At 43.4% G+C, this 21327-nt stretch overlaps 1 protein-coding gene across 1 annotated transcript in view; it reads right to left on the bottom strand.

The window, feature by feature from the left end:
- Positions 1-230: 230 nt before the first annotated feature.
- The window catches only part of zgc:154142 (uncharacterized protein LOC555481 homolog), a 38216-nt gene continuing 17119 nt past the window's right edge, over positions 231-21327 (bottom strand). Inside the window, 24 exon segments of the mRNA XM_066678288.1 lie at positions 231-437; positions 529-642; positions 766-931; positions 976-1000; positions 1363-1587; positions 2502-2577; positions 2579-2626; positions 2734-2810; positions 2813-2849; positions 3158-3180; positions 4100-4124; positions 4126-4381; positions 4970-5052; positions 6413-6508; positions 6511-6546; positions 7721-7833; positions 8562-8798; positions 10774-10914; positions 12361-12559; positions 14224-14316; positions 15752-15862; positions 15998-16089; positions 16315-16370; positions 16372-16421. Coding sequence (XP_066534385.1) covers positions 231-437; positions 529-642; positions 766-931; positions 976-1000; positions 1363-1587; positions 2502-2577; positions 2579-2626; positions 2734-2810; positions 2813-2849; positions 3158-3180; positions 4100-4124; positions 4126-4381; positions 4970-5052; positions 6413-6508; positions 6511-6546; positions 7721-7833; positions 8562-8798; positions 10774-10914; positions 12361-12559; positions 14224-14316; positions 15752-15862; positions 15998-16089; positions 16315-16370; positions 16372-16421 — 2586 coding nt within the window.

Raw genomic sequence — 21327 nt, 5'->3', positions numbered from 1 at the left:
TAATACACACTTCATTTGATTTCGCTCCAGTATGAATTGTTTTCAGAGAAAAACATCAGTTAACACTGAATGATAATGAATAAAATAATGAATAAAATCCAGAAGCTAGCATGATGGCAATAAAAATTGTTTGTGACAGTAGCATACTAGCTTTTTTGGCAGACCTTATTATTGTATAAATGTGCTCTTTTGAATCTGCTGTGTTGTCAGTTTCTGGACTATGTCATTTCTTAGGACCTTCTCTGACCTTTCTCATCTCCCCAGCCAGTGACATAGCACATGTGTCCAGCGGGCAGAAGAGTCTCTGCGGTTGGTAGACACACAGGGCTAATCTCAGGCATCATGGTAACGGGCTGGGCCAGTCGCACTAAGGCAATGTCATTGAGGACTTTTTTTTCCGTTGTATTTGTATTCTTGGTGGGATGTGATGGCGGCCACTGAAACACACACTTCAGAAGGACCGTTCAGACTTGAGTTGAGATGGTGCTTATCTGGTGTAAAACCATTGGAGTCATCCTGAGTTCTCACCTGCATGGACAACTGCCATGCCCAGGAGTGAGGCTTAGCCTCCATTCCATTTACCACTCTGACACACTGGAGTGATGGGACTGATTGCTGGACTCCCACATACTGACGGCCATTCTAGGAGGAACCACAGTAAACATAATACAAAAGAGTGTTCCTTTAAAAAACATACAAAAAAGAGTAATATGCAGTAGCTGAGTTATAAGATAAAACTGTTAGGAGACACTTACTAATGGTCACATTGTCCCATGGGTTGGATGGCAGAGGGGGCAACGTGGGAAAAAGAGTAGGGTCGGTGGTCCAGTAACCACGGAAACCGTTCTCCTGTCCTGCCTTGTCAGTGCGGAAGAAAACAGCTTTGTCTCCAGTGATGGTCAACTTAGGTGGCACAAAGCTGCAGAACTGACTTGAGCAGGAATCAATGAAAAAGCAAGATTTTATAAGGTGCACCTTTTCACCACCAGATGGTGCTGCACTTCAGAGGCAATAAGGCACATACGATGTGATACAAGAGGCCATTTTGGGACTAATAATATTTATTGTTATTTGTAGATCATTTCTGCACTTTGAGTGTCCTGTTTTCAGAGGATAGTGCTTCTTCTGCCCTTAACCCCTAGTCTTACTATTAAGTAACTAATATTAAGACATATTACTTAATAACTATAATTGATAAACCTGTATACAATAAAGCTAATGTGCAATGTACTTACGAGTGTTAGAAATAAGAAACTTTAGAAGGGGATATCATTTTAGCTGATTCCTGCTTCTAAAATTTCAAATCATCCATCAGAATATTTTCTAAACTCTCTCTCATTAGTACAGGGTTTCTCTTCCAACCTTGACTTTTTCCTGCAGCATCAAAGACCTCCACAAAGTCCACACCTTTGCCCAGGACGCTGATCACCTGCAGCTCGAAGTGAGTGTAGATGATGTGGAGGCTCTTGGCTGAGGTGCTGGAAATGGTCCAGGTACAGGCTGCCTGGTTAAGATAACTATTCGAATAGTTGGGTGACTGGAGCTCTCCTTTCTCACAGACAAACTCTCCAGTATACTCAACAACAGCTGTGAATAAACACAGAGACAGAGGTGAGGAAAAGGATTGTGAGATGAAGAATAATGTTGGAAATCTACATTGATTCAGATCATATCATCTGTGATTCTTTAAGATGTGATTCACTGATTTGATTCAGTCCAAATTTGATTCCATGACTTATACATTCATTCATTCATTCATAATCTGTAAGCACTTATCCAGTTCAGGGTCGCGGTGGGTCCAGAGCCTACCTGGAATCATTGGGGGCAAGGCGGGAATACACCCTGGAGGGGGCGCCAGTGCAACACACACTCACACATTCACTCACACACTCACACCTACGGACATTTTTGAGTTGCCAATCCACCTACCAGCGTGTGTTTTTGGACTGTGGGAGGAAACCCGAGCACTCGGAGGAAACCCACGCGGACACAGGGAGAACACACCACACTCCTCACAGACAGTCACCCGGAGGAAACCCATGCAGACACAGGGAGAACACACCACACTCCTTACAGACAGTCACCCGGAGGAAACCCACGCAGACACAGGGAGAGAACATAAACTCCTCACAGACAGTCACCCGGTGGAAACCCACACAGACACAGGGAGAACACACCACAGTCTGAGCATGGTCATTTTAAACTTAAAAAATTATCATTAGCGCATGTTTGCAATTGTGTGACATCAAATGCTATTTAATCTGTCACAACAATGTGTACCCATGTGTTTCTGATTCATACCTAAGTATCATGATAGTTTCTAAGTTTTTAATTGTGTTATTACATGCGATAGCTTAGTAACTATCACAAATATCACAACTAGTAAATACTCAACTATAATTGTCTACTCACATCTGTAATAAACCTGTAACGGTGAATATATGACTTATAAACTGTCACTGGATATATTGTTAATATGTAATTATACTCTTATTTAAGACACCTAATATACACACTGGGCTTCTTGTTCATTATGCACCCAGTGGGTCCAAAGCTTGTGATGCAATTGACTGCCCAACGGTTCAGAGGGGACACCCTGACACACAAAGGGCCCACCTGAGTCCCCCTGTTCCAAAAAGAGAACAAGAACACACACACAGTAATCACTGTGTTTTAAGAGTGTAGTGCAGTAAAGGGTTAAGCTGTGATTTCTGTAGATGTTCAAACACACACCAGACACATGGCCTTGAGTTCATCGGGTTGATTGTATCCAGTACAGATCATAGAGGATTTGACCTGGGACCACCAGTTTTCTTACAGATCTCAAAGGGAACAACAGGAAGAGCCACCTAGTGATTCTTTAAGTCTCAGCCTCTGGAGATTTTAAGAAGTTTCCTGATGGGAAAAGAGAAAACATGGTCACTGCCCATTTAAGACCAAGGTGAAAAGACCAAGGTGTAATCTCACGAGTTGCCATTGTGAGTGGGAAGAGTCACTGCTGTAGCTTTGAGATTTTACAAATGGCTTGTTCTGATGCAATGTGTTATGTAGAGTGAGAAGTCTCTCTGAGCCAATCAGCACTCTACAAGCTTTACACGTCACGGTTTGGTCCTTATTTGGCTTGCTTGGAACCCCACGTGAGCAGATACAAAAATGCCTGGTTGCAGGTACCAAACTTGCCTTACAGAAAAGCAAAAAAGCGGAGAAGAGAGTAGTTAATACCACACAGTGTAAAAGTGCCATAACATATTAGCTCACAATAGCTAGCTAGCTAGCAACAAAAGTATTGTTTACAGCTTGAAAATCAGACCTTTGGGGCAATTGAATAGAGTTAATTTGGAAAAGAAATAACATTTTTGTTAATTCATGTGCATTTCCACTTATATATATATATAAAATATATATAGTATATGTTTATGGATTAATATATAAGGCATCTGGGGCAGCTGAAAACTAGCTCACTATGGCACATTTGTCACTAGGCAAGAACTAAACAAGCAAATAAATAAATGAATGCTAAAAGGAATGCCATTCCCCTCGTTGAACAGCTGATTTAGCACCGATTAACCAACAGATGGCACTGTGACCCTGTAATGCTCTAAACTCATAAAGTGGAGGAAGTGTGTGTTTGGGGTGGGGTGGGGGGGTATACCTATTTTACCCACGTGATTGGTCATTGAAGAATGCCCTGTGGAAATCTATAAATGTCAATTCAATTCAAATATATATTTACACACAGAAACCCAGCTGAGGCTGAGGCCTCATTTGCAGTGGGGTCCTCATACGACACTGGGTTAGCATTAACATTAGCATAGTGCTTCAGCTCTAGCACTGCATCACTGGAGACAGAGCTTGTTAATGATTAGATTAGCTGCATCAGCTTTGTTAGAGCATGGAAAACACCAGAAAATACAGAGCAAGTCTTCTCCTGAGCCATTGTTAAGAACGACTGCATGAGCGTAGCATGGATTTGTTCGAGTTTAAACACTGAACTACAGTGTATTGTGTGTCAGCCATTTTAAAGAGGTTTGATTTCTCTGTGGTAAATATTTCACTGTTGTTCATTTCATTTAATGCACAGGTTTGTTGCATTATTTACCAAGAGAAACATCTCCCCAGCCAGTTAGCATAGCATCTCTTTCCTTGTGGAAGCAGCTCCTTGACAGGCGGCAGGCAGGCGAAGTGGATGTGGTCAGTGGGGGTCACCTCTCCATCCAGACGGACCAGACTGATGTCAAACTCCATGGCGGGGGCAGTGGGGTACCTGAAGCCCTCGTGGCAGTAAAGGCCAAGAACGCCAAAGCACTGCTGACCAGGCTCAGACAGGGTCAGTTTGTGTTTGCCCAGATACATCTGCCATCTCCATAGCTCATCTACATAACTAGAGGCACACACACACAATTATACTGAATAAAATATAACATATACACGTATTAAAAATACATACACAGCTCTAACACAGAGTCAAAACTTAAGTATAGATATATACAGTCCTGTGCAAAATTCAGAGATCTCCCTTCATTACTTTTCTTTTTATTTAAAAATTTTTTGTTTTGTTTTGTTATTGTTTTGGATTCTTTAATATAATAAGCATATTAAGGAACATGGGTGAAAATATAATGCAACTGATCTGCATCACTGAGCCCACACATCATCATTAATAAAGCATAAAAAAAAACCCATGAACCCTGAAATTTACCCTCATTTATACCCATACCACTTATTGGAATTTATGATTTTACTCTGGCTTTTAATGTAATTTCTTTTTCTGTAAAGCACTTTGAATTGCTTCTGTATGAAAGGTGCTCTATAAATAAACTTGCCTTGCCTTGCCTTGCCTCAAGCAAATCTATGCATACATCAGTAATTCTAGCCACTATGCCACATCATGGATAAGAGATTTAATAATACTAATAGTCTACAAGAATATGGAGTAATATGGGTAAGTGCTAGAGGACGTTGGTTGTACCCGATGAAGCAGTGCGCAGCTGTCAGGACCCAGTGTTTATGGATGAGCGTCCCACCACATATGTGAGCGAAGGTCGGCTTGGAGTCAGGCCAAAGCTTTGAAAGAAGTGCGTATATAACACAGCTCAGATATAACCAATGAGGTTAGGGTAACATAACAGCCTTCATAAACTAATAGCAGCTAGCGGACACTATTAAGAGAGAATGAATCGACTCAATGATTGGTGATGGTCGTTAAGTCCTTCAGGTGCTGTCATAGCATTAGCCTCTGTTAATTTATAGCGAAACTGAGAGGGACAGAGCAGAAAGAAGCTGACCAGTGCAGAAAAACACTAGACACAATTCAGAATAATGTATACTTTCCCTATGGAATGGTGATTTAAGTGCTACAAAGTATCAGCAAAGTATGAATTATTAGGACAGAGGCTGCTGTTGCATGATCATTCATATTTAAGCATGAGGCTATGATGTATAATATAGCGTGTCTCAGGAGAGTACCTCCTGCCACCATTCCTGACAAGCCTGAGATTTTCTACCCTGTATATCCCAGTCATTTTCTACTTGAGGTTTACTGAGGCTTGTTTTCAATTATGCATACACCGATCAGCCATAATATTACTACTGCCTCCTTGTTTCATCACTCACTGTCCGTTCTCTCAGCTCCACTGACAATCCAGTGCAGATTGTAGTCTGTCTGTGGCTCTGCACACAATTTCACCCTGTATTTTCGATGGTCAGGACCTCCAGTGGACCATATTCATTACTCAAATACCTGCTCTGTGGTGGTCCTATGGGTGATCATTGAAGAACAGATGGACTACAATCTGTAGCTGTAGCTGTAGAACTGAAGCAGGTTCATATACAGTCAGTGGACAGTGAGGGAAACAAAGAGGTGGTAGTAATATTTTGGCTGACTGGTGTATACAGCTTGTAAATTCATCATAGGAAAGCATTAAGCCACACAATGGGAGCAGCCACACTTGGCACGAGGGGTCTATAATCCCCACAGCACTGGGCTGTGGAGTAATGTAATCACATCTCCTGGAGAGATGGTGTGGCCTTTGTCATCCAGAATGAATCACCCTACATCAGTACCTGATCTCTCTAATTGTGTCGAGGTGTAAAGCCACAAATGTCTGGACGTATAATAGCTGCTGCAGAAGGAAAGAAAAATCCAAGTTGCTTTGCTCCTCCCCTAGAAAGCTACAACCTTGGAAAGCACTGATGATATACTGTAGCTGAGCTGGTAATAAACCAGCCGAGTAATCTTTTCCTAATCGAGTTGTGCTGATCAGTGTGATCTGTCGCCTGAGATTTATTACCAGTCACTCCAGTAGATCTGAATAAGCCTTGTGTCTGTGCTCGGAAACTCAGTATCTGAGTATCACAGGATAAACATTATCAGAGCAGGGGAAGTGTGAGGTGTACATGGGCGGGAGGTGATGGACTCGGGCCATGGTTACATGGACACTTGCCCGGGCCAGAAGTGAGCTCTGGCTGCCTCTCCATTCACTATGCAAGTGTTGACCATGGGGGGGGCGTCACAGGCCTTCCGCATGTCTCTGGCCAATCTGCAGAGAGCAGTGGACATGGAACCAAAGTCAAAGGGCAGATTCATGAGCTGTTCCTCTCAGAGCTTATAATCTTTTGAGTGCCACTGGTCATATGTGTCATTTGTGTGTTGTTGGTGTATTTTGGGATTGAACACCGCCCAGTTCTTGCGGATTCTTTCATCTGGAACCAACATAAGGAACGTTTGTGCTTCTTCAAAAGACCAGAGTGTAATTTTACAAGCTGCTGTGGTGAGACAGAAAAAAACAGTTTCTACTTGATTTGTACTGGAGCTTGGAGGTTTTACAAACAAGTGTGTGCTGGATGTCTGCATTTCTGGCCTATCAACACTCTTCAAGGTTTACACATCACAGTCACAGTCAGTCCCACGAGTGAGCAGATATTAAAAAAGTACCCAGTTTCAGGGACCAGACGCCAGATTTGCCTAATGGAAAAGCAACATTTGAGTACAGCTTAAAGTCGGGTAGAGTGGGGACCATGCAGTGGAAAAGTGATTAGATATTAGAATGACCAGTCTATTGTTATAACAACAGAGACGAAATCTCTGTTCCTTACAAAAGATCACTAAAATTGTATGGTAGCTCAGTGTTCATGAGTCTGTCTGCCTTTTTTTGAGCATTTCTATTGGTCCATTCATCATGGAAATTTCACACAATTTTCTTACTGTATTTTACAACACTTAGTTTACAAAAACTCTCTTACTGTCCTTCTCTGTCCACTTCTGTCTCCACCTGTTTTTCTCTTTATTTCTCTCCTCTACGCTCCTCTACTCTCTCTCTCTGTAATGCAGGATGCATTCATTGTGTCCTGCAGAATTCACCTTCGGAACACACACACACACACACACCCACACACACACACACACACTAACTGTGAGCAGGCAAGGCCACCTGAGACCCAGATGAGCACAAGGTCTTCTCACAAACGTAGAGTCACCAAAGCAGCTAAACGCCAGTCCAATTCCCACAGGTGTAGATTACATGCCATATAGATTCTAATGTGCTTCTTTGCACACTTGAGGAAATAGTACGGGAGTGGCCATTTTGCTCTGATATAACGAGACCACTAGTTGTCAGTCTTTGTCATAATGTGGAGCAAAATGATTGAAGAAGTTGACTCTTTTTGACTGAATCTTTGGAGAAAAGGATTGAAAGTCCAGTGAAAAGGAAACGGGTGTTACCGGGAATGCTCGGAATCCTTTGTTGTCTATGAGGAGGTCGGCATGGAAACGCACCACCAGCTCATTTCCTGTTGTCTGGATCACCGGTGGCATCTTGGTACCACAATAAGGACCTGTGATATTGTAAAAAATACATTTATCTTTGTGCCATTTGGCAAACATAGCAGTAATCCAAAGCGATTATGACTGTAAACGTATTACACACACAATAGCAGAGCTTCATTATTTATTAACCAGGTGTCACGATTCACGGAGGGCGGACTGACGGAGGCGGACGCACACATTAAAACAGTGAACTTTTAATTTTTTAACTTTAAAGAATATAACAAAACAAAGACAGGCAACTACAACAAGATATAGGAAATGAAACGACAGAGACAGACAGACCGGACTAAGCAACATGACATGGAAACAAGGGAAGCGAAACATGACTTCGGAGAATGAAATGAAACGACAACGTGGAAAACAATGACGAAGAAACAGCGGAGACAGACAGACTTGATAACATGACAGAAGTAACAACGTGGACCGAAACAGTACAAATGACCGACAAACGGGAGAGACACAAGAGACACAGAGAAGATACACCTGGAACAGATAATGAGAGGGCAGGGTAACAAATGAGACACAGATGAGGAGGCGGAACAAAGGCGGGACTAGGGTGGAGACATGGACAATAACAAACAGAGCCATGTGCTAAGAGAGCACATGGCAGGGAAAACAGACATGACAGGAGGAGGGTGTGACACCAGGTTAGAAACAGTTTTTAAGTGAAACAGCACTTAAGTAAGATGAATATGTTTAGTCATCAAGTATTTTAAAAAAAGAAACCCCTGCTGACTGTATTTCTTGGCTGCAGGCTGTGATCCATCATAAACGACCACGCTGTCCATGCAGTGTCCTAATAGTAAGTCAGCCCCCTTTACAATAAAGTGGGCGAACGTCAGTGTTATGTTCTCGCCCTTTGGGCCCTGCACCCTCCACTGCCACTCTGTGGTGGGAGGGTAGTTCATAGGTAAGTTTTCTGATTTGATGACCACCAAGTCCTCACAATGGAAGCATCCACAGCCTTGGACCTCTGTGGAAAATCGGGTAAGACTTGGTATTTTTTCTCTGGGGCTCACCCTACAGTTAATTCATTCATTCATTCATTAATTAAGTCTCCAGGTTACGGTCCCCCTATAGATGCAGAGTGTAATTACATTTGACAGTACTGCCCTGAAATCTAGGGGGGAGTGAGGAAGATGGTTCCCTACCCTCCACCAAAAGTTACATAGTGCAGTTTCTGCTGTGCTGAGCCTGGATTAGCAGTGACAGAGGCGCTATTCTCCATATTACATGTCACTGGAGCATCACAATGATTTTTAAAGCTGTAATTTGAAGGTAATAACACCACCTAGAGTTGCTTTAACTAGGCTTTGAAATAGGTTTGTTTTATAACTTTGTCACATGAGATATAAAAACTGGTTTAATCTCCACAGAGTGGGTCCCTTACATGGGAGCCACCATGTAATGGTTAAGTTTAGAATCTCTGATACTTCTATAAACCAGCCGAGTTTGTTCAAATGGAACCTTCATAGTGGTCCTTGTTGTGTGACCTCTGCACTAAAAGAAGCGATGGAGAATATTACATATATATTTTGTTACAGGGACAAAGTTGAGCTGGGCCACACATATCTCCCCAGATACAGATCAGCTCCTGCCACAGGGAGAGGAGTTTAAAGAATCTTTGGAGGCTGGAGCAAGCAGAACAAATGAAATAAATCCAGCTATATTTATATTTATGCTGAAATATGGCTCCCTAACCTGCTGTTTTGGCAGCGCAGTTAGAGAGTCATTTGTTAGCCTTGATACTGGAGCTGTCTGGCACAGAGCCAGTGGAGAGCTGCAATAAAGACTATAAAGTGAAAGCTCCATACAGCTCTGCTCAGGTGGTCTATTCTCCATAACCTTCATTGGCACTTCTGGGAGACCTTTGGCAGTGAAGTCAATATATAGATGCACCTATGGACATAACGAATGAGCTGTAAAATTATACGTAACTAAAAGGTTTATGTTTGCAAGGAGCACACTTACGCACACACACACACAACAGGGCTGCATGGTATATAATTTTTTTAATTGCAATATTGCAAATAGCGGCACGGTGGCGCAGTCACACAGCTCCAGTAACCTGGAGGTTGTGGGTTCGATTCCTGCTCCTGGTGACTGTCTGTGAGGAGTGTGGTGTGTTCTCTCTGTGTCTGCGTGGGTTTCCTCCGTGTGACTGTCTGTGAGGAGTGTGGTGTGTTCTCCCTGTGTCTGCGTGGGTTTCCTCCGTGTGACTGTCTATGAGGAGTGTGGTGTGTTCTCTCTGTGTCTGCGTGGGTTTCCTCTGGGTGACTGTCTTTGAGGAGTGTGGTGTGTTCTCCCTGTGTCTGCGTGGGTTTCCTCTGGGTGCTCCGGTTTCCTCCCACAGTCCAAAAACACATGTTGGTAGGTGGATTGGTGACTCAAAAATGTGTCCCCAGGTGTGAGTGTGTGTAAGTTTGTGTCACCCTATGAAGGACTGGCGCCTCTCCAGGGTGTATTCCCACCTTGCGCCCAGTGATTCCAGGTAGGCTCCGGACCCACCGTGACCCTGAACTGGATAAGCGCTTACACATAATGAATGAATGAAGGAATAATTGCAAATACTAATTCTGTGATATGTAAATGAGCACTTTATCCTGACCAATCACATTTCCAGAGTTTTTTTTTATATTGGTGAACAGCCAATAATTCAATCAACATCATACTGTTTATGTCTTCCATGATTCTGGGGACATCTGGTCCAAAATACTAAACACACATACACATAAACAAGCAACACATACACACACACACACACACACACAGGTGATGTTTTAACCATAGATTACTGACAGTTATTAGAACAGACAGCTGTCTCAGCAGGACTCACCCTGAGGTGAGTGAATGACAGAGGAAGTGCAAGTGTGTGTATGTGTGTGTTTGTGTGTGTGTGTGTGTGTGTGCGTGTGTGTGTGTTTGTGTGAGAGAAGCAGGTGCTGTACCTGCAATGTCATCTGGATACACAGCCTCCCACCTGACAGAGAAGTCTCGGTCAGCCAGTCGGCCATCAGACGGAAAACTCACAGATGTCATGTTACTGACACTGACCAGCACTGGAGGCAGAATAAACACACAATGTGATTCTGAGACAGAGAGAGAGAGAGAGAGAGAGCAGTTCAAAGTCATTAGGTTTGTACAGTGTCACTTAATTAATTCAGTAATGTGACTGATGTAAGTGACCTGTTAATGAAATGGACATGCATCATAAAAAATCTGCATTTTTCTAGATGGTTGTGCATGACAACTGTGACATTTCACTCATCAAACACCAGTAAATTGGGAGAAAAAATATTCTGAGGACTGTTCTAAATGTACCCTATAAAGTTTCATCAGCACCTTCTCCTGCAAAGAGCTTTTTGACATAATTATAGTATGAGTGTGTACCACTGGCCTACATTCAGAACTGAACAGAGCAGTGTCCCTCTACACCTTAATATTACACTAACACACACACACACACACACAAAGAGTTTCAATTTAGAGGGCATTATATCACCAAACATTTTAATACTGGATACATACCCTAACCTTAACCATAAGTAACGCTAGCCCCAAACTTAGCACATCTTCAGCTGAAGATAATTCCATTATGGAGACTTTATTTTTGCCCTCGTATGGAAGACAAATCGCCATAATGTGACTGTATGAAGATTACCTCAGTGTAAGTAATTTGTGTACACACCCACGAACCCACACACACACACACACGTCAGAAATAACAGCAAGACGTGGGGTTCATTTACATTCCATATGTACACTTTTATATAGAAATTCTTCATGTGTAAAAATAGTTCTCATAATAATAATAATAATAATAATAATAACAGGGGGCGGCACGGTGGCACAGCAGGTAGTGTCGCAATCACACAACTCCAGGGGCCTGGAGGTTGTGGGTTTGATTCCCGCTCCAGGTGACTGTCTGTGAGGAGTGTGGTGTGTTCTCCCTGTGTCTGCGTGGGTTTCCTCCGGGTGACTGTCTGTGAGGAGTGTGGTGTGTTCTCCCTGTGTCTGCGTGGGTTTCCTCCGGGTGCTCTGGTTTCCTCCCACAGTCCAAAAACACATGTTGGTAGATGGATTGGCAACTCAAAAGTGTCCGTAGGTGTGAGTGAATGTGTGTGTTGCCCTGTGAAGGACTGGCGCCCCCTTCAGGGTGTATTCCCGCCTAGCGCTCAATGATTCCAGGTAGGCTCCGGACCCACCGCGACCCTGAACTGGACAAGAGTTACAAATAATGAATGAATGAATGAATGAATAATAATAATAATAATAATAATAATAATAATAATAATAATTTTCATTTAATGGTCATTCATACTAGAAATCACTGGGTGGTCCATGAACATACATTTCTTGAACATGTATCATATGTGAATACACACACACACACACACACACACACACACATACACATTTGCACCAGAGAGGATCAAAAGGCACTGACTTTGAAGGTAAGGGCAACTTGATGTACATGCACTCACTCACACACAAACACACACACACACACACACACAAATGCTTGTGAAGGGTACTGAAGGATACACTGCTGCTGCCAGTGCTGGGCAGAGTGTGATGGAGGACAAACAGGGCTGTATAATAAGTGACCTGGTCTTTATGGTGGGCTGTGTTTAAGCTCTGCACCACTAGTCTAAATGCTACCGAGGTGTCAGAGCTGCTCCACTTCGTGAGAATCTGGGACATTTCAAGAGCAAATCCTTCCCTGAATCTCATCTTGAAGAAAAAAGAACAATCTTCTCATAGGAACTCTCTTTCATACCTCATTCTCTCTCTCTCTCTCTCTCTCTCTCTCTCTCTCTCTCTAGTGCCTCCTCCTCCCCTCCTCCTCTATTAATGTACTGTATCCGAGGTGCAGTCCGTAAAAAACGTGTGCTGATAAAACTGAAGTGATAAAGAGCATTAATTTACACCTCACTTGCTTACTGTATCTCTCTCTGTCTCTCCCTCTCTCTCCCTCTGTCTCCACCTCCAGGGAGATCACACTCAGCCGCAGCTCCTGTCCAAACCAATAAAAGGTGAAGGTGGTGGATACTGTACTTTTCAGCATTATTGCACCAGACTCCACAGTGTGTCAAAACACAAGCCTTATCAGTGCCAAAGGTCTTCACTGATAGGCCTCATTCCAACACTTCTATATTACAGTGCACTGCTGTGGTGTCAGTTCCAGCACTGAACCCATGTCCATCACAGTAACTACAACAAATATGCAGTAATTTACATTAAAGTGTAATTAAATGAAAAATTGGGGGCAGCACTGTGGCCCAGCAGGTAGTGTCTCAGTCACACAGCTCCATGGACCTGGAGGTTTTGATTCCCACACACACAGACACAGGGAGAACACACCACACTCCTCACAGACAGTCACTCGGAGGAAACCCACGCAGACACAGGGAGAACACACCACACTCCTCACAGACAATCACCCAGAGGAAACCCACACAGACACAGGGAGAACACACCAAACTCCTCACAGACAGTCACCCAGAGGAAACCCACACAGACACAGGGAGAACACACCACACTCCTCACAGACAACCACCCAGAGGAAACCCACGCAGACACAGGGAGAACACACCAAACTCCTCACAGACAGTCACCCAGAGGAAACCCACACAGACACAGGGAGAACACACCACACTCCTCACAGTCACCCGGAGGAAACCCACGCAGACACAGGGAGAACACACCACTCTCCTCACAGACAATCACACAGAGGAAACCCACACAGACACAGGGAGAACACACCAAACTCCTCACAGACAGTCACCCAGAGGAAACCCACACAGACACAGGGAGAACACACCACACTCCTCACAGACAACCACCCAGAGGAAACCCACGCAGACACAGGGAGAACACACCAAACTCCTCACAGACAGTCACCCAGAGGAAACCCACACAGACACAGGGAGAACACACCACACTCCTCACAGTCACCCAAAGGAAACCCACACAGACACAGAGAGAACACACCACACTCCTCACAGACAGTCACCCAGAGGAAACCCACACAGACACAGGGAGAATACACCAAACTCCTCACAGTCACCCAGAGGAAACCCACACAGACACAGGGAGAACACACCACACTCCTCACAGACAGTCACCCGGAGTGGGACTTGAACCCACAACCTCCAGGTCCCCGGAGATGTGACAGTGACACTACCTGTGCTGCCCCCATAGTATTCCGTTTTCTCTAATCCAACCCACTTGATTCCATCCCTAAAGTCTAGTCAGGTTACGAAACAATAAACTAATAAGAACTGAAGGAAACCTGGAGACAAGGACCAGTGAGGACTTACTATACAACAATGCAGGTCTAGTATCACTGAAATGAGGAGGGAATTCAGGTCTGAGTCATTTCAGCACTTTCCTACCTGTGCAGAGATGGTGGGTGGTGTGGTGATTGCTGGGGCATTGGCGACAGTGTAGAAAGCACTAAAACTGTTAGCAGTCTGCCCTGAACCGTTCTTAATACGCGCAACTTATTTCCACAGAAGTGACCTGAGGTGGATGGTTTTTCATTGCTGCTTTAATGTTGTGATTATACACTGAGGCTATGTCTATGAACAACGTGACTCACACAATCACTGAATAAGACTCACCTAGGGGCGCTAACACCATCTGAAAGTCTCTGCAGGAGTCAGGGGCCAGGTCAAAGGCCATGAACTCTCACTACAATGCTCCACTGAAGAGAAATACAACAGTGTTTCATATAAAAATCATCATCTTGTTTATTTCACATAGTCCACTCTGGCATGGTCTTCTAGGAGTCATTGCTCATGATCTGTATCAGTCTGGTTTGAGTATCTTCATTCCAGCAGCGAGATTCTGGAACTCTTGAACTTTGCAAAGTGAATCAAATGGGTTTTGCTGAAGAACTTTGTGTCCTATAGGTCAGGCGCTGAGCAGACGCTCTGTCTTTCCATTCACCGCCAAGACCATGCGTCCTGCTCAGAGCCGTGACAACAGCGATCTGTCTGCGTACAACAAACCCCTCGCCTGGGACCGGAACATGATCGTTGGCCCATTACTTTAATCACTAAACCAATCAGTCCTCCATTTACTCTCTCTCTCTCTCTCTCTATCCTTTCTCTATATCTCTAACTCTATTATTCTCTCTCTCATCTCTAATTCTCTTTTTTATCACTCTGTCTTGTCATTTCTATCTCTGACTTTATCAATGTATCATTTTATTTATGATTCTCTGGTTCTGTTTGATCTCTTTTTCTGAATATCTGATGTTTCTTTTTTCCTTTCTCTCTCTCTCTCTGCCTTTTCCCCTGACTATCACTCCGACTTAACATTTCTCTCTCTCTCTTTCAGACCCTTTTCCTATCATTCTCCGTCTTATCATTTTCTGTCTCTCGTTTTATCTGTGTTTGTCTCTCCCTATCGCTCTCTGTCTCATGTTTCTCACACACACATATACATTCCTGATCAATTATAAACAATGAACTGTAGCAACCGGCTGCAGATTAATGCTTTTCTGTCGGTTCCTCTGGACAGATGGAGCAGCTGAACGACAGGGAGGGTCCTAAGAATCTAAACTGTCAGAAGAGCTCATCAATTCTCATCACGACTTTAGCCCAAAGCACTTTTTCCTGTTCTGGCCAAAGTGTGGCTACAGCTGAGCGAAATAGCTAATCAGCTTCAGTCAGGCAGCTTCGCGCTGTGAATGATCACGCTCCTTTCATAGCAACTGTTATAACAGCTTGGCATTTGGTAAAAACTGTAGGGCACAGTTCTGTTTCTGTCTAAACACAAAAAAAAATTAAAATAAAAAAACAGTTCTGACAGTACAGCGCCCCCCTGAGGTCCAACTCTGCTATAGATGCGTAGCTTGTGCTTTAGACTACATGATACAGGATGGAAATCGGCAAACCTGTTATCACACACTTGTACCTGCCCCCTGATGGTGTGGATCTTGTGCCACACTCGTACAGGAAGGCTGTAGGATATCTGTTGCTTGATATTGCCAAAAGTCACCACAGTTTGTGGAATGCATTGCTGTTGCTGAAAGACCCATGTGTCAGATAGTGAAGGTCACTCCAAGGGCACCATCCAAAAAAAGAAAATGTGAGAAAAAATAGGGGAATAAGAGGGGCAGAAGAGAAATGCTCTGAAGGTTATGTGGTTAAATGAGTGCACTTGATAGAGCACTCCGTTCGTATCACTCTGTTCAGGAAAGCCAGGGGTCATCAACTCCCCATGGTCACCCTGCAGGACACCACCAGCTCCTACTACATCTACAAATGAAGACAGAGAGAGAGGCAGAGGTTAGCTGGATGTCACTCGTGGGGATGTTTTTCACTCCTCCCCTCCTTCGTTCCTCATCCTTCTGTAGCCCCTCGATTTCTAGGTCAACCGTAGCGAGGCATGTTACAGAATAAGGTTAGTTTATTCTTATCTTCACACGTACATAAAAGGATGGTTCCGAAAGGCAGCGGGTGCAGCTGATATTTCACATAGAAAATGTTCTTTTGTGGCAGCCGTGGCACGGTACATGGCTTTGAATTCTGCCCTTCTGTCTGTCATTAGTGTTGAAGTAAATCACCAGTGTGTTTCCCAGCGATACCATTGGCCATGGACGTCGTTAGACCTGTTTTAAGGGGGCTGTATGTTCTTTAGCCCCCCAGTTATTTCATTTTCAACAACGTTTCTCTGTCTCCACATAGCTGTTGGTTAGGGTGACCAGACGTCCTCTTTTACCCGGACATGTCCTCTTTTTTAGACTTATTTTGTTTTTCTAGAGCTTACATAGAACTTCGAGAAGTTTCGTTCACAAACTAGTCCCGCCCTCCCCTACTCCGATTGGTTCGCTTGGGTGAGAAGGGGGCGTGGTGAAGTAGCCTAAAATCTTCTGATTGGACGGTCTGACTGTAGAGCTACCGTTATTGGTTGATAACCTTCTCTGTAAACATTTAATTGGTCAGTCTGCACGTCAGTAGTCCTTGTTTACGTCAGGCAAAGCTCATGTATCCACCCTCATCTCGAGCAGCTATGCTGAAACGTAAATGTAAGTTCTCGGATGAATTAAAAAAGAAATTCCCATGTTTTGTTTACCAAATAAAGGTGTAAAGGACCTAAAAGCACACATAGGTGCAGCTAAGCACACAACACCGCCCCCCCCCCCCCACCCCCGAGACGTGACGTCACCTTTATTTAGCCAATCAGCAGCCAGAGTTATCTGTGCATCAGTCAGTGCTGCAGCCAATGGAGTCACAGTCCCTCCTACAGCAGCTGCACTGAGAGCAGCAGATCACAGCTGAAACACTGAGAACTACAGCTCTGCTTTAGATAACTAACGTTATCTTAGCTCCTTGTGGCTTTGCTTAATCTATACCTTGTCAAAGATATTTACTGCTATAAGGCAATTACCTCAGACCTCCTGGTTAAATCTTAGCCGCCCTAATCTTTAATCTCTAGTGATGGCCCTGCTATTGGCTTTGGCCAACGACCATGGATATAGTTATACATTCATTCATTAGTTCAATTTCTGTAACTGCTCTTATCCTGGCAGGGTCACAGTGGGCCTGGATCCTACCACGAATGAATAGACCCAGGCAGGGGGCGCTAGTCCATTATACACTCACACCTATAGACACCTTTGCACAGCCTATTCACTTGGGTTTTTGGACTTTAGAAACTGGAGCACCTGGAGGAAACCAACAAAGACACAGAGTGAACACACCACGCTCCTCAGACAGTCACCCAAGGTAGGAATTGAACCTAAAACCCCAGCTGTGGGAACCCACAACCTCCAGGTCCCTGGAGCTGTGTGACTGCGACACACTGCCTGCTGCACCACCCATAATAGGACACATACACAACTTGAATAATCTCCATAGAAAATCCTGAAACAACCCACACAGCGCATTATATTACATCAATAGACCAATAGTTTTATAGTAGTTATTGTACATTATTGCAATTAATTTTATTTGTTTATTGAAGTTGTATTTATTCCAGTTATTTTTACGGTATCCTTTTTTATTATAATTTATCTGCTACTTTATTTCAGGTACAACAGACAGGAACCAAACAGAATGCAAGCCAAGTACACAAAATAGGAACACAAGTGAACAAACAAAACAAACCGCGGGAATCTAAACCAAATACAACGATTAACACGGAGGAAAACCTGAGAAATGCTAAGACAGATAAATCACGGGAACAGAACAAGAGAATCAGGGAAAACCAGCACAAAAACACAGCGAATGACTGACAGACACGGACTCTAAGGACCGGGTTTTTAAACACATGCTAACAAGCAACACCTGGAGCAGTCACATGAGGAAGGAGGCGTGGCATGGACCAACGTAGAGAAGCACACGGACAAAATATAAACAGAAAGAACGTGGGAGACATGGACAGAAACACCAAGGAAAACTAAAGTTGTTTAGTTACCCAAGTATAAACATCCACCCATCCATTATCTGTAACCGCTTATCCAACTCAGGGTCGCGGTGGGTCCAGAGCCTACCTGGAATCATTGGGCACAAGGCGGGAATACACCCTGGAGGGGGCGCCAGTCCTTCACAGGGCAACACACACACACACACACATTCACTCACACCTACGGACATTTTTGAATCACCAATCCACCTACCAACTTGTGTTTTTGGACTGTGGGAGGAAACCCACGCGGACACAGAGAGAACACACCAACTCCTCACAGACAGTCACCCGGAGCGGGAATCGAACCCACAACCTCCAGGCCCCTGGAGCTGTGTGACTGCGACACTACCTGCTGCGCCACCGTGCCACCCCCCAAGTATAAACAGAACATTCTTAATTATATATATGATTTAATTCCAGTATTAATATAAACACAATATAAAAGCCACAGAAAAACTGCCAAGAACAAACAAAAAACATGACATCACCGTCAAACATGACCCTCTTGACCTTGATCCTATTAAAATTTTATATTAAGCATTAGAGTTGAGTTCAATGAACCGATGGCGGCACTTTGTATTGAACTTCAGTCAGTGACTGATGCTGTAAATAATGTATATTGAAAATACTGAAAATGGCTATAACAGTCCTAGGGCAATATCCAGTGCAGATATTTTGGAAAAATAGCAAGTGACACTGCATAAGATTATCTGCATAATAACATGAACGTAAATGTCAAGGCATAAATGCCACTTGCAAATTTTGGGACGGTTTGGCTGTGATCGAGATCTAGTACCTGATTTCACAAATTCTCAATCAAATTCTCACATCATGTCTGCAGCCTTCCTAGAAGAGTAGAGAGTAGAGGGGCAAAGGCAGACAAACTACAAGTTTAGAGCTTTGCTCATGTTTGGTCACTGCTGAAAATAGTTTATGAAAAAAATAATCAGCATTTTTAACACAATTTCTCCACTGGGTTTGTTTTAATCAGTAAAAAATTAGAAAAGTAATAATATAAAACAATAAAAGTACAGGAAGCTGGTGTTGTCCACCAGGGAAAACTGAGTTTAAGGGTCAGCGGGGTGTGTCTCCCTCTAATAAACTCTTTATATAAACGAAGCAAAAGAAGTTAAGAGTTCAGATCGACCAAATCTCACAGACGTATTAAATCAACCTCGCTCATTTGCATTTCACATTTTGCTGTAATGGGGCTGAGGTCTTGGAAAAGCCTGAACAGAAACAACATTAAGAGCGGGAGGGGGGGGCGGTGGGGGGGGGGGGGTACATAAGGCTCATTAAAAGACTGAGAGTGATGATCTCCTACAGTTGCATTAACATAAAAACCCCACTCCCCTGAAGCTTTAAAGTTTGAACAAGAGGAAGACCCCTCCGTAAGATGCTCATTATAGCGCTGCAGTGACTCCACTGGAGTGGAGGGGCTGTTTTAATGTGGAACATCGTGCTGGCCCAGAATGCTGAACGGTGGCGACTGGCTTCTAGTGGGGTGGCAGATTTCAGGCATGACATCAAAGCACAATCTTCTTAGCCTCTGAGTTAGGAGGACACTGCTGTGGCTGCAGGGCTGGGGTGCGTTGAGGCTTTGTGTGTGTGTGTGTGTTTATTTGTGTGTGTGTGTGCGTCCTAATTTGGTTGAAGACCACTTTCTCAAACCTTTTAGGATTTAAAGGAGGTGGGCTAGGTTAGGAGATGTTATAGCTACCATGACAGTAAAATAAAAACAAAAATAACATTTTCTTAATGAACTGCTGTTGTTTGACTGCAAGTGGTCGCCAGAGCAGACCCTTCGCCAAAACTGCTGCCGATTCACAATGTATTCACAGTAGGATTGGAACAGGTTTCACACCAGATGCCCTTCCTTCCCATTCCACACAGGCCTGGGACTGGCACCAACAGCACACAAATGCGGCCCCAGTGGCTGGGTAGCAGATGTGGGGAGCACACACCAAATTCTAGTGACCTGAGAAGTAGATGCATGGCAGCACCACCACCCGTCATGCCACGACACCGGTGTATTGTTCCATGACAAGCTAGAGTTCAATGCGTTGTCTTTCTTTAATTATTTCTCCACAATTTAATTTGTGGCATAGGTAAACACCTACATTTAGAGTTGTTTATGTGATAACACTTAAAACATTTGGGAACTCAATAATACATTTAGAAACAATTCTGAAAATCTGATGAATAACATTCTATTATCACTTTGTTCTACTTCCAGAGAGAGATGTAGACTCTGAAACACTCTTGTTATTGAAAAGAAATTAAACGAATTAGAAAAAGGCCAGAGGTTGATTTGAAATTATACTGATTACATAATGCCGCAATTATGGGGGCAACATGAGGTTTGACTGGTTTTGTTCTGAAAAATACTGTAATGAAATGATGCAGAGCAAAATAAGAGTTCAGGTCTTAATATAAAATCAATCAACTAATCAATCGACTGATTAAACCACACCTTTCTATGAACTCTTCAAGTCAAATCACTCTCTGCCTGAATCCATTTCTTTTCCATGTAAGCAGGCTTTCAGTTAAGGGTAGGAATGGCTGCAGGCCATCAGTTATACCCTCAGCAGATTTTCTATCTGGAACATTCAGCTTGCTCTAATAAATGATGGAGGAGTTTGGACTGATAACGACAAAAACACCAGAACTAGGCAAAGAAACTGCAAGATTTTGACTCATGCCCTCTGGCCAAATTCATGAGCCCAAATGCGTCTACAAAACCAAGTGAAAGCAGGCAAAGCAAAGCTGCCGGTCAAGCCAATTCTCACATATCGAACTATTTACCATCTTGTGGCTACTGTTTTGAATTCACTGTAGTTCTGAATGTATTTATAGATCCATATAGAATATAGAAGGAAACACTGATGTATATTCCCTGCTGTACTTATGTGAGCAGAAGAGAAACACCCATTTCATCATTAGTCTGCTATGTACCTATAATTCCTTATTTATAAAAAAAAATGACAGTAATAATCATTTGCATAAACTGTAATAGCCCTGTGAAGGACTGGCGCCCTCTCCAGGGTGTATTCCCTGCCTTGCGCCCAATGATTCCAGGT

Source organism: Hoplias malabaricus, chromosome 8 (genome assembly GCF_029633855.1).
Source record: "Hoplias malabaricus isolate fHopMal1 chromosome 8, fHopMal1.hap1, whole genome shotgun sequence".
Lineage (NCBI taxonomy): Eukaryota > Metazoa > Chordata > Actinopteri > Characiformes > Erythrinidae > Hoplias > Hoplias malabaricus.
This window is presented reverse-complemented; position numbering and strand designations above follow the sequence as displayed.